The 13,081-nt window shown below is 36.6% G+C and overlaps 1 protein-coding gene across 5 annotated transcripts; it reads right to left on the bottom strand.

Annotated features, from left to right (window-relative positions):
* Nucleotides 1–4,910: 4,910 nt before the first annotated feature.
* Nucleotides 4,911–12,620, bottom strand: LOC105042973 (uncharacterized). 5 transcript variants are annotated; one of them, XM_073256324.1, is made up of 9 exons: nt 12,171–12,620; nt 11,946–12,090; nt 11,653–11,733; nt 9,372–9,738; nt 9,168–9,280; nt 8,678–8,842; nt 8,425–8,564; nt 5,432–5,524; nt 4,911–5,353 (listed from the first exon to the last, which is right to left on the bottom strand). In XM_073256324.1, exons 1-9 carry the CDS (start codon nt 12,230–12,232, stop codon nt 5,278–5,280), a joined length of 1,242 nt encoding a protein of 413 aa, XP_073112425.1. In that variant the 5' UTR covers nt 12,233–12,620; the 3' UTR covers nt 4,911–5,277. The 5 variants fall into 5 exon arrangements, with proteins under 5 accessions (XP_073112425.1, XP_010918666.1, XP_010918664.1 ...); XM_010920364.4 differs by having other exon boundaries at nt 4,911–5,364; nt 11,912–12,090; nt 12,171–12,619; XM_010920362.4 differs by having other exon boundaries at nt 4,911–5,364; nt 12,171–12,619.
* Nucleotides 12,621–13,081: the final 461 nt, after the last annotated feature.

Genomic DNA, 13,081 nt, shown 5'->3' with positions numbered 1-13,081 from the left:
GTCACTTTACATTTTGATGCATATTTTCTTCTTCCACCCCTTTCTTTCTAAGCAAAATTAATTAAAGTGACCGATCCTACCTTGATGGTTGGGTGTAATTGTTATGGGACCTCATATAATTATTATTGTTCCAACTAATTTCTTAAAGATCTTCTGCTTGGCTCGGCTTAAGAGAGGAAAATTCAAGAGATTGTATAACATCTTTGCTGTAGCATTCAGAGCAGAGTTCATTTTTAGATATGTGGGGACAATGAATTGATGAAGCAATTGATATGTCTTCTTCTGCACTACGCATAACATCCTACATGACCTACTTTCTTTCACGGAATCGTTGCATCTGTGCTTTCCTACGGGTTAATGACATGATTCAATAAAATTATAGGACTTGTGTTGGTGGTTCTATGCTTCGATCCTCTTCGACCTGCAATTTCTGTATCGTTGTCAAAAGTTTTGCTTGGAAATGACATATATCTTGGAAGGTCTTACTCCAATCCATATCTGGCATTCCTATTTTCTAGCCCTTTCAAATTCTGTATACCTTTTTCTCAACCTACTAATTTATGAAATTAATCAGGTTTGGTGACTTGCATTTTTTTGCTAATCTGAATGATCTGTGGATTAAAAACTAGAATCAAGTTCTGCGGTCAATCACAAATATATTGTATTGTTTATTGTAAAAGTGTATACTTAAGCATGCACCTTTTTGTTATTTTGTAGGATTAGTTAATTAAGGATGCTTTGGTTTCACTTTTTAATTTTTAAAAAATATTTTTTTATTTTTTTTATTTTTGCTATTGAGTAAAATAAAAAAAATAAAAAGTATGTTTGATAATTATATTGCTATAAAGCAAAAAGCAACTTTGGGACGCAGGTTAAGAGCTGACGAGAGAGAAGAATTCAGAAGGAGAGAGAAAGAGGTGGGAGGTGTAGAGCTTAACAGAGAGAAGGATTCAGCTCTTATTTTTTGGTTTAATATTTTAGACGTGCGGAAGCAAAAAAAATCAGAAAAGCAAGTTTTGGAAAAAAAAAATTTTTACTTTACATATAAATAATTATTTTGATTTTTTTTATTTTGATTTTTTATTTTTCATGATGTTATCAAATATTATTTTTTGATTTTTTTTAAAATTAAAAAATAAAAAAATATTTTTTTAATGACTAACCAAACGCACCTAAGTTAGATAGATTCCATGCCATAATTCTTTGTTCGCGTGTGCTAACAGCATTATTGGAGGTGTTATAATCTTTGCTGGATTATACAGTTAGAATTAATGCTTTGGCTATTTGCACTTGACCTCAACAATATAAAAGATGTCAATTGGTTATTAAAACAAATTTATAGGAATATGATCCAGCTGTCAAACATTACAAAGTGTTATCACATGGAATAAGGTTACTTGATAACTAAAACATGTGTTGTAAAATTTCGAAATTGCCCTTCCATTAACTTAGCAAAATAAGGGATCCTTGTTATGGCGCGAATTGAAAGGAAGGAGAAAGAGAGTCACTTAGATGGGGCATTTTCAGATCTATACAAGTATATCAATAACTAAAGATAGGGCACTCTGAGATTTATGTATGTGGATGAATTATAAAGGCAGAATACTTTGATATCTTTACAAGTGGACGGATGGCAGAAGTTGGAACATTTTGAGACCTATATAGGTAGATGGATAACAGAAGATGAAATACTTTGAGATCCATGCAAGTAGATAGATGACAGAAGATGAAGTGCTTTGAAATCTATTCAGGTGATGGATGATAGAGGATTGGATGCTTTGCAATCCATGAAGATGGATAGAAGATAGAGCTAGAATGATTTGAGAGCGATGCAGATGGATGGATGATGGAGGATGGAGCACTTGGCATCTATGTAGATGAGGTACTTTAAGATCGATGGAGATGGATAGATTATAGAGGATAGAATGATTTAGGATTTATATTAATGGATGAATCATAAAGAATAAAGTGTTTTAAGATTTATACAAGTAGATGGATGATAGAGAATTGGGTATTTTGAAATCTATTTAGACAGATAGATGATAGAGGATGAAGTATTTTAAGATCTATGCGAGTAGATGAATGATAGAGGATTAACACTTTTAAGATTTGTACAAGTAGATAGATGATAAAGAATAGAGCATTTTGAGATATATACAATGGATAAATGATAGAGGATAAAATGGTTTGATATCATGTAAAAACTAGATCCAATCTCTTTGAATCATGGGTATTTTCATCTTTTTTCATTCTATCAATGATGCCAAAATCTAAATAGATGGCTGGACTATATTGCAATGGCCATGAAGTTTTGGTAGCTAATTGAAACCTTTTAAATTTCAAGGATCTAAGTGTAACTAGCCTAAACTTAAAGGTCACTTTATAATTTTCAAAAAAAAAAAAAGTATGTGGGCACCAAACACCAAAACTAGTGTAGTAAATAAAATTCTTATGTGAGCATATTCCTCATAAACAAAATACAAGGATGCATGGCATTTAGGATCCTTTCATGTATAAAATTCTTATACAGAAAAAAATATAAAAAATATAGAAAAATTACAGAAACATTCCTTTAGGTTTGGGCCATATACACTTAGACTCAAAAGTATATTTAGCCACCAAAACTTCAAATTTATTACAATATAGTCAACTATTTATCTGGATCCTATTGCTATTAATAAAATAAGAACAAAGACAAAAAATGCCCTTGATTTAGGGAGATTATCCTTTGTCATTTATCTACATGCATAGATAGATCTCAAAATGCTCTTTCCTCTAGAATCCATCTACTTGCATAGATTTTAAAGTATTCCATCTTCTATCATCTATCTATTCGCACAAATCTCAAAATGCTCCATTCACTATTATTCATCCACTTGTAAAGATCTCAAGATGCTTCATTATTTATCATCATTTGACAAGATAAATATTAAAGTGCTCCAACCTCAATCATCCATCCGCATGCACACATCTCAAAGAGTTTCATTCTGTATTATCTATCCACCTATGTAGATTTCAAAGTGCTCTATCTATGATATATTTGTCTGCACAGATCTCAAAGTACTTCATTTGTGATCCATTTGTCTATACTGATCCCAAAGCACTCCATCCTCTATCATCCATTCATTCGCATAAATCTCAAACCACTCCATCCTCTATGATCCATCCATTCATATAGTTCTTAAACCACTCTATCTTGTATCATTTGTTAGTTACACGAATCTTAAAGTACTTCATTCTTTATCATCTATCCTATTTCACAAACCTTAAATCTCTTCATCCTCTATCACTCATATATCAGCATACATCTCAAGTACTTCATCTTCTATCATCCATTCATTTGCGTAAATTTCGAAGCTCTTCATCCTTTGTCATCCATCTATCAACATAAAACATAAAGCACTTCATCGTCTATCATTCATCTATATATACAAATCTCAAGCACTCCATCCTCCATCATTCATCTATCTATAGGATTTTAAAATGCTCCATCATCATCTATCCTCTTGCACAAATTTCAATGTGGTCTATCCTCTCTTATCCACCTATTTGCATAGATCTCAAAACTCTCCATTCTCTATCATTCATGTATCTGTATAGATTCAAAGCATTATATCTCTATCATCTATTCATATAGATCTTAAGACACTACATCTACCATCATTCATCTACATGCACAGATCTCAAAAATTCAATTTTTATCATTCATCTACTTGCATTGATCTTGCAACACTCCTCTATCATTCATCCATTTATATGGATTTTAAATCACTCAATTTTTTATCATCCACCACCTATACAAATCTTAAAATACTCCATCTTTTATCATTCATCCACTAGAATTTCTCATAGACCGCTTTCTCCTCTTTCTTTCAATTTCATCAAAACGAGAGCTTTTTACTAAAATAGTAAGTAGGATGGTTCTAAATATTTTTTAAAAAATTAGTTATTATGTGATCTTTATGTAATATTTTTTGGTGGAGATAGATTGCTGGACTTTTTTTTTGGTGCAAGCGGATCGATAGGTAGACTTTATTGCAATGAATTTAATGTTTACTGGCTAATTAAATTTTTAAATTTTTAAGATCTAAGCGTAAATAGCTTAAAATTGGAGGGGTATTTCTGCAAATTCAATTTGTGGACATGTGCATATAAATATATGGAAACGTACGGAAGTACGACCACGCATCCTCCATATGTCCTCGATAAAATTTATTGACTGGCCTGGAACGGGACACAGCCCTCGCCCATACCGTATATATCCTGAAGCAGCGGGGAGCATCCATGTGCAGTGGCAGTCTAGAATAGCTTTGGAAATGACAGTACCTTTTACTTTGGCAGGCGTTACTTTTTCTTTTTTTTCCCTTGACGATACCTTAAATATGATCACTGGGGAAGTTTTTCCCTCGGCAACCTACAACTTAAGCGATCAGAGGAGGCTTTTATCTAACGTGGTCTTTAAACAGACGATCTTTCATGCAAGAAATAACAGTATTATAGCCCAATCCTAGCTCCTCCAGAATCAATTTTTTATGCCTTCTTCGGCCTTTAAAAAAGGGCCTCGGCACCTCTTGTTCCATTGTAAGAGATGCTACATTGTTTGCATCAATAGAAGTAAAGCACCAATAATGCTACAGCGGAAAGTTCTCTTCCTTTTTCTTCCATTAGAACCGACTTTTCCAACTGCAGATTTCTTTGGCATAAAAGATCCTATAATCGAAGAGTCGGCAGCCCAAAAGATAGCTCGAGGAAAAAAGGTGTCCCCTGAGTTAGCACACTGCATTAAGTCGATGGTAAATGCTCAAGCGACCAGTCTATGCTTCCAAGTCACCTTAAATCATGCCAGGATATGGTAAGTGATAATTTTATCCTTCCACGTGTTATAAAATATTATTCTGCAGGCTCGATGGTAACACAACAATAAAAAAGATTCGTGCAATATTAGCTGTTCAGATGAGGGTGCCACAAACTGGTTTATCTAACAACGTTTCAAGTTGATAAATCTCGCCACTATTACAGCTGGGAGGTTCACAGACTGAGAAATACCATCTAGCCATTACGCACCCTCCATGTAGCTTCCTGATGCTCTACAAGTCATATATGTTATCGGAGAAGAAAGAAAAAACTAGCGTTTGGACTGTCCAAAACTTTGATCATATCTGCGGGGCTGCATCAACATGTTTGATAACAAACTCCACAGATACATCGAGGGGATGTTAGTGGGTCAGCTGCTCTAGAGATTTCCATGATGATTCGAGCCGCAACAGATGCAACTTCTCAACAAATCGCTCCAGAACTTCTGCCTCCTCGACAGGAGCAAAGGCCATGCAGATGCTGAGTTCCTGGACAGCTTCTGCGTACCTCCTGTAGCACTCAGTCAGCCCCGGGGAGCACCAGTAACAGCAGAAGTTACGAGGGAATGAGGAATTACCTGCCATAGTATAAAAGCATGCCGTGGTCTCTCCTCAGAGTCCAATTATCAGGCTTCAGAATCAACAGTCTCTCGGCAGCCATGGTAGCCAATCTACATTCAGGCAAATGACAGGATTAGCAGCGAAAAATTGCACCAAAATGATCTTCACCCAAATTTACTTCCATCAGTACAAGTAGGTCTCCCCTAACAGGCACCAAAAAACTAGCATAGAGTGACAACTCAACAGCTAATAGCAATAGTAGCACTCTTGTCAAAAGTAGCAACAGTAGCATGCATAAGACCAGAATTTGGTAGCATGCATAGCAAGATGATAAAAGTTCTGGAACAAAACCTCTGAAAAAGTTCAAAGCTTACAAGCCTCTAAGCACCCCAATTAATTTTTATTTTCCAGGGACCTAGTGATAATCCATATGACTTGTTTGATTAAGGACATTATTAAACTATGGTCTTAATTATGATTGGAATGATTTTTAAGCATTATCTAAGTAGTGAACCAATCAAACTCTTCAACATATAAATACATGAAAAAATAGATATCTTTGCATACTTTAGTGCTTCAAGGGATTCCACAGGTTGAAGATTTCTTAAGTTTCAAAACAGTTCTGGCAATTTCTGCAGACCTCCTAATCAATCTCAGGAAAAAAAAAAAAAGAAAAAAGAAAAAAGAAAAAGAGAAAAAAGCCAATAGCTAATCAATTTGAGGCTTGAAAGGAAAGGAGGGATTTCCAACTTTAGCTTCAAGATGCTGATGCCAAATCTAGAGTGAAACAAATTATTTCTTGCAGTACCTTATTTCCAGTAGAACAGTTTCTATTTCCATCTTCGGATCAACAAATTGTTTAAACCTTAAATAGATGGGAACTTCCATAACATATTCTCATAAATTTTGTCAGCTTGTTTTGTTGACTTAAAATATCAGCTCAGGTAGTGTTTGGCAAAATAGCTTCATGTAATACAAGAGAATAGTCCCATTCCTAAACACTCTGAAAACATAGTTGCATTTTGCTATGATCCAGTGTGGACAAAAGCACTAAAACAAAAAGAAAACAAGATAACCTTTTGGTGAAGCCAGAATGCTTAAAAATTGGGCTCAAATTTCTGATACTTGTCAGGAACAAGAGCAGGCAGTTTGTATATGCTGTTAGGTGTTCCCAATAGAAGAACTCGAAGAATTGAGCAATACTAGTTTTCACATAGAAGATGGCACCCTTAGCACGATCAAATTAGTCCAATTGTGCTTTTTTCAATTTTCCACATTGAATAACAAGTTTATGAAAAACATCATCACAATATGTCTATATGATCTCTTACATCAAAAAAAAAAAGTCTATAATCCCCTTTTCTCCAATCAAATATGTACTTTTATATCTTTCATGTAGGCAGTTGTGATTTCCTATGTTTTGAAAATTTCAGCTACACTGGAAACTTATTCCAAGCATACATTAGGAAACTTAGATCACTATTTATGGTGTCCATGCAAATGCAAAAGGCAAAGCTGTGGAATGCTACACCCTATATGGTGAAAGCCCAATAGCCAAAAGCATCGCTAACAAGGTCTGTAATACCAGAACCGGCACCCATACCCGTATGCTGGCGGTACACCCAGAACCAAGCATCTCTCCCTTCGTCCCTCTCTCCGCTTGCCTGTTTCTCGATTTTATTGCTAGAACCATCCTGGTCCACTATCAATACGGCTTGATGCGCCCCAAATCAAATGGTTCAGGATGGTTCCACCTTCCTTGATCACTACCTTATGTCATGACCCAAGTAAAACGAGACACGTAGAATCCTATGTGAATGAACAAAGACCACATTGCAATACTAAGCAATTTCAGTTGTGGCTACTAAAGATTTTCGTGGGATAATTTAACTAAGTTCTAAGTTTGAAAAGATTTAAATTAATTACCTACTTATTTAGAAAAAATTGGTTATCTTGCGCATTGACAAATGATAAAGCTGGAGAATTTTTAGGGTAGAGTTTGGTTGGGGTAGGTAGGTAAAGACACACACACACACACAGAGAGAGAGAGAGAGAGCAGTATGAAGACTGGTATGGAATCTTAGTGCCACTTACAAAGACCAAGTAAGTAGAAACCTAATCAGGGTATAATGGGACTTGAATAGTACGGACATATAACCACTTTGATATAGTGTTACACTAATATCTTGATCTGACACTAGCCATCTGAGCTAACGAAAAATATATTCAATAGACAGAAAATACACCATACAGAAGATATAATTTAAATGTTTATGTAAAAGGGTGAGATAATGGTAACTGTAAATGATAAAGGGGATTGTGAGGACAACAAGAGATTATGCAGAGAGAAAACTGCATTCTCATACCCTAAAGCTGTAACACAACAGGCCATGCTAGAGATGTGGAGTTTATAGGAGTTTTACATACAATTACAAGACAGAAAAAAAGAACAAGTGATACAGGAACAACAAACCCTAGAGGATCTCAAACAAAACAACAAGATAGATAAAAGGTTTCCTGGAGAACAAATTATGAAAAAAACATTAAACAGTGTGTTCTTAGTTGAAAGACAAAATGTCAGCAAGAATCTATAACTAATATATAGAACGAATAAGCATATCAATCATGTAAATAGTTGGTAGTTTGTGGAAGAGGTCATCTTATGTGTATAAATTGTAGAAACAAAGACAAGCAGGTACCTGAAAATCAAAAAATAAAAATCTGCAACCATCTTTTCCAGAAAAAAGGTTACATAATCAGGATTCAAGATGTTAGTGTTGGTGGCACGTAATCAAGGCCTTAAATACAGGTACTGGACCTTGTACCATTTTTTGCTAGAAAGATATGGAACTGGGCATCGACACAAAGTACAGAATTGTATCTTGTACCAACACCACCAGAAACATGGTGGAAGTGTATGGTACCATTCGTGCTGTCCGTTGCAAAAAAAAGTCTTGCATGTAATGATACCTAGCAGACAAAGTGTAATGATTGTAAACTATAAATATACCTTAGCTCCAGCGGCCGCAGCAATAGACTTTTTGAACTTGCCATTGTACTAGCTTTCTCATTCACAGCATAAACAGGTCGCAGTGGGGAAGTCAGCATCAGCCCATGGTTCAACCTCGATGCTCGTTTCCAGTGAAGCCTCTATTTATAAGCTTAGAAGTCAGAATGGAAGCAAATAATGGAGAAATAGAAGATATAGACATTTTATCATCCTATATACACAAGTGCATAATGCCGTATCTCTTGTAACTTACAATCATATTAGCTAAAGCAATCCCAATAATATCTCTATTACTCGCAATATCAAGCCCCAAAAGTGATTTGCTGTCCAAGTCCGAAGCTTTTGATCTAGGATCCTCCACACATCTGCCATTAATTATGGCCAACAAACTATGTCCTGAAGAAGCTCTAAAAAGTTCCTATGAAAACAGAAAGAATAATCATTTCTCCAGCAAATCATGACAGTATGACCTTTACCATCGAATGTCAGGATTGGGATAATCAGCCAATGCTGAAATGCATAGCATGGAATACGCTTATAACATAATAACAATAATTGCATGAAATCCAGGATAAGGTAGCAAAAAGTAATTTAACAAACTATTAGCAATTAACTGAGTCTTAAAGTCTATGTGCTTATAAAAGGAAACAACAAGGCAGCAAAAGATTTTGCATTTTCCATAATTATGCACATCCATTCATGTACAATAATACAAAAAAGAACAAAGTTGGAAAATAACATACCTCAGGGTTCTCTGTCTCAGGCCAAATCAAAAAATCTTCCCCAACTCGTGAACCCACTATACTAACACCAAGTCTTCGACAGACTTCAATGTAAATGATGCTAATCATGATAGCTGCCAATATATATATACATATATATGTATGAATCAGGAGGAAGTGAGATTTCCAAGACTTAAATCATACTAAAAATATAAAAGCCATTACCACTGCCACATCCAGAGCTAAGTACAGTGTGCATGTATGAAAACTTCGGATCTACAAGCACAGGAAATCTTTTGAAGCCTCTAATTCCAAAAAGAACAGTGTTTACAGCCTCAAATATCTCCATCAAATGGCAGCCAATATCTCTTGAAATTAACTCTGCTTCCACTTCTCTTGCTATTATATCCAATTCATTTAACCACCCATGCATGCTCTTGCCAGCTAAAGAAATTTCATCCACAACATTGCATTCCAGATGGGACTTGTATGGCAAGGTAGCATCATTCCTTTCATTTCTGAGAGAATGTGAATCCATATCTTGATTAGAAGTCAATACAGCTTCATCTTCAGCAGCAACAAGTAACAAAGCCTACAATATGTTTTGCAGGTAGACTTTCAAAAGTGAGTAATTATAAGCAGGAAAAAGGAATAAATCACAATTATGCATGATACAAGCCATTTATAAAGTATATGTAATAAGCACTTGGGTATGAACCTAGCTTATCTTTAGGGATGTTTGGATTTCCATCTACAATTATCCATGGAATATTTCATTATATGGAATTAAGAGATATTTGGTACCATGTGTTCAATGGAGTACCCCTATAGTTGTTCTGCTGGGTCTGGAGTCTCCAGCTGCATCCATGTAGGAAACATCACAATCCATTTCAAAGCTGGCTTTTGATATACCAAAAATCTTAAGATTGTGGGATCAACACTTCTCTAGTTTACCTGCTTCTCTTTTCCTCCACCTCCTCTTGGAGGCTGAATAAAAAAAGTTTAATTTATATTTTCCACAAATATCAATGGATCAAAAGATGGCACCGTGACACTCCCCCAGGTAAATGCAGAATGCGTTATTCCATAAAGTCATTACAAATATAAAAGATCTATCACCACTTTTTTCAGTCATGCAATTTGCACTGATGGCATAAATATCCATTACCATCCAATGCAGATCATCTTTGGACCTTGTACCTCAGAAGTAGTTCATGGGCATACGATAAATATTTAAAGTGGAGTCTAACTGATATTACATGGACAGCAAAGTTGATACGGAAACAACAATGGAAAATTTTGGATTGTCAAATATTATGGCTTTGAGTGGCACAAGAAGATGCTGCACCAACCATCAGGTGATGCATGCATGCATTATGATGGAAGCAAAAAATAGTGAAATACATTGAGGAAACACAAAATCCAACTAGTCACATGCCCAATGATTCTTTTCATTGGCCTGCCAATAGTGTAATAGTTGCATCAGCTAGTTTGAGCAAGTTTTAGTATAGTAGGACCTTGTCTGGACATCAGCTTTCCTTACTTGCATGGTATCATGCACATGGGCGGAAAGGAGCATGAAGAGTAGGATGGAAAAGAAAGAATTTGGCTGGATCAAGAGAAGCTCTCAGACTCAAAATCCCTAGATTTAGGACCACTCACCCTTTTAGTGGATTGAACTATGCCAAAAATCTAGGGGATTCTTGGATAAGTGGTTTTGTCCTGATCTCACAAACTTCTCCTGAGGAGATAAATGAATTAAGTTACTGCATGCCATTCTAATGAGCAACTTCAAGACAGTCATATGACACAAAACATGCGAGATTTTATGGCTGCAAGGTTTGCAGTTATAAATTTCGGGTATTTGGAAATGCATGTCGGTTTTCATAGCAGCGAAGGGCTCATAAGAACAAAAGCTAGCATAGCTTAGGGATTGATTTCTACTAACCGATGGTTAATAGAAGACACAAAAAAAACAATGAAAAAAAAATAAAATTTGCAAATTGCATTCCAAGAAGTAAATGGGAAACAAGAAGGATGACCAAAAATAACAACAAAAGGTTCCAAATAGAATGACGCTCCGAAACACGAGCAGCCTCTGTAGACTAATAAGATCCTTCACACTGTTAAGCAAGATCAAATTATGGGCACAACTTAACAAACCAGACTCCTGATGAACACTAAAAAATCTATTGAAAGCAGCAGCAGCAACCCACCAAAAACGACCATAAAACAATGGTCACCTAACTTTTCCATTGAAGATCATGATTTAAATCAAATTCTAGCGATCCCAATGTCGGACACACCTAGAAGATGGGCATAACATCGGCGCATCTCACTAACCTAACTTTCCCATCAAAAAAGAGGGGAAAAAAAAAAGCCAAATGATGAAAGTAGATTATGATGATGATAACATAAAAGTCTATATTGCTATGTGTGTAAAGGGACGCTGCTAAGGATCATTCCAGAGAAGCAGGAATTTATCCGAATAAGTGAGATACGATACCTTGGCAAGAGAAATATCCTTATCATCCGTCCTGAAAGAGATCTCCTTAGTGAATTGATCCCTAGCCATCTTGGCCACCATCTGCATCCATAGAGTACACCACAGAGAGAGAGAGAGAGAGAGAGAGAGAGAGAGAGAGAGAGAGAAAGAGACCCATCAATCAATAAATCAATCAATCAACCAATCAAAGAAGGAGAAGGAAAGGAGAGGATTAGGGAGAAGGGATGGATGGATGGATGGATATGCGGAAGTATCAAACCAGAAGTAAACTGCTAATCGCGGAGGGAAGAGACCTCGAGGTTGGTGTCAGTTTGGGAGGAGCAGCCACCATCCCTGCTCCGGCCGCCGCAGAGAGACGTTGAAGTGGGACCCCCACTCATCGCCGCCGTCCTCCTCTTCGTCACACGCCGCCAGCATCCCCACGAGCGGACAAACGGGCTTTTTCACCCGGCCACGATTAATCAATTATTGAGGAGGAAGAAGAGAATGTTGGGCGGTAAAATTATGACTCGTGATACCTGGGCGAGAAGCGACCCCAGCAGCGGGTGGGTCCCCAGGGCGATGGCAGTAAGAGCGTCATCGCCAACGCCCTCGACGGCGGCGATCGGATTGGACGGCAAAAGAATGGGAAGAGGAGTGATGGTGGGAGGGAAGGAGATGGAGAGATCACACGGCACAGAAGAGGAGGAGGAGGAGGAGGAGGGGGGGAGTGGAGGAGGGGTTGGCAGCTGGCGCCGCGTAAGCTGGCGCGATGCAGGATGGCGCCGACGAGGGAGAGGGTTTGAAAGGGGAGAGGAAGGGGACACCACCGTACATGGGCGGCCGACGGTGATGCTGCTGAGGCTGATGATGAGAGGCCTCCACCTGGCGCCAGCACCAGCTATGGCATTCACTTGGCTCGCTCTCTCCCTCTCGCTGCTGCTGCCACTGCTCCCTTGTCCATGCTTTTGCTCGATTTTGTTTGTATCTGCTCGCCTTGGTTATATTATATGTATAACTTGCTGCTCTTTTGTTTTCTTTAAGTAAATTACAAAAAAATTTTAATCTACTCGCTCCCCCTTTGTTTTTACAGAAAATTGCAAATTTTTTAAGATAAAAAATATATTACATTTATACTCAATGGTTTGAAAAATCTGCCCTTACTACTCCTTTATATTTATTTTTGTCCAATATTTTTAACCCATTTACATTCATTTTTATCTAATATATTAATCCATTAATTAACACAATATTAATCAAATCATTAACATTAAATATGACTCAAATAACATACTAAAAAAAATAAAATGACCTAAATAACTATAAGTGATAATAGACATCTAAGTATAAATTTGTATATTTACCTCTTCACTTAAGAGCAATTCCAACTTTTCATCATATGTTAATGGTTTCATTAGAACCATTAATTTAACTAAATATAAATATTGAT

The sequence above is a fragment of the Elaeis guineensis genome, chromosome 4 (genome assembly GCF_000442705.2).
Source record: "Elaeis guineensis isolate ETL-2024a chromosome 4, EG11, whole genome shotgun sequence".
NCBI lineage: Eukaryota > Viridiplantae > Streptophyta > Magnoliopsida > Arecales > Arecaceae > Elaeis > Elaeis guineensis.
This window is presented reverse-complemented; position numbering and strand designations above follow the sequence as displayed.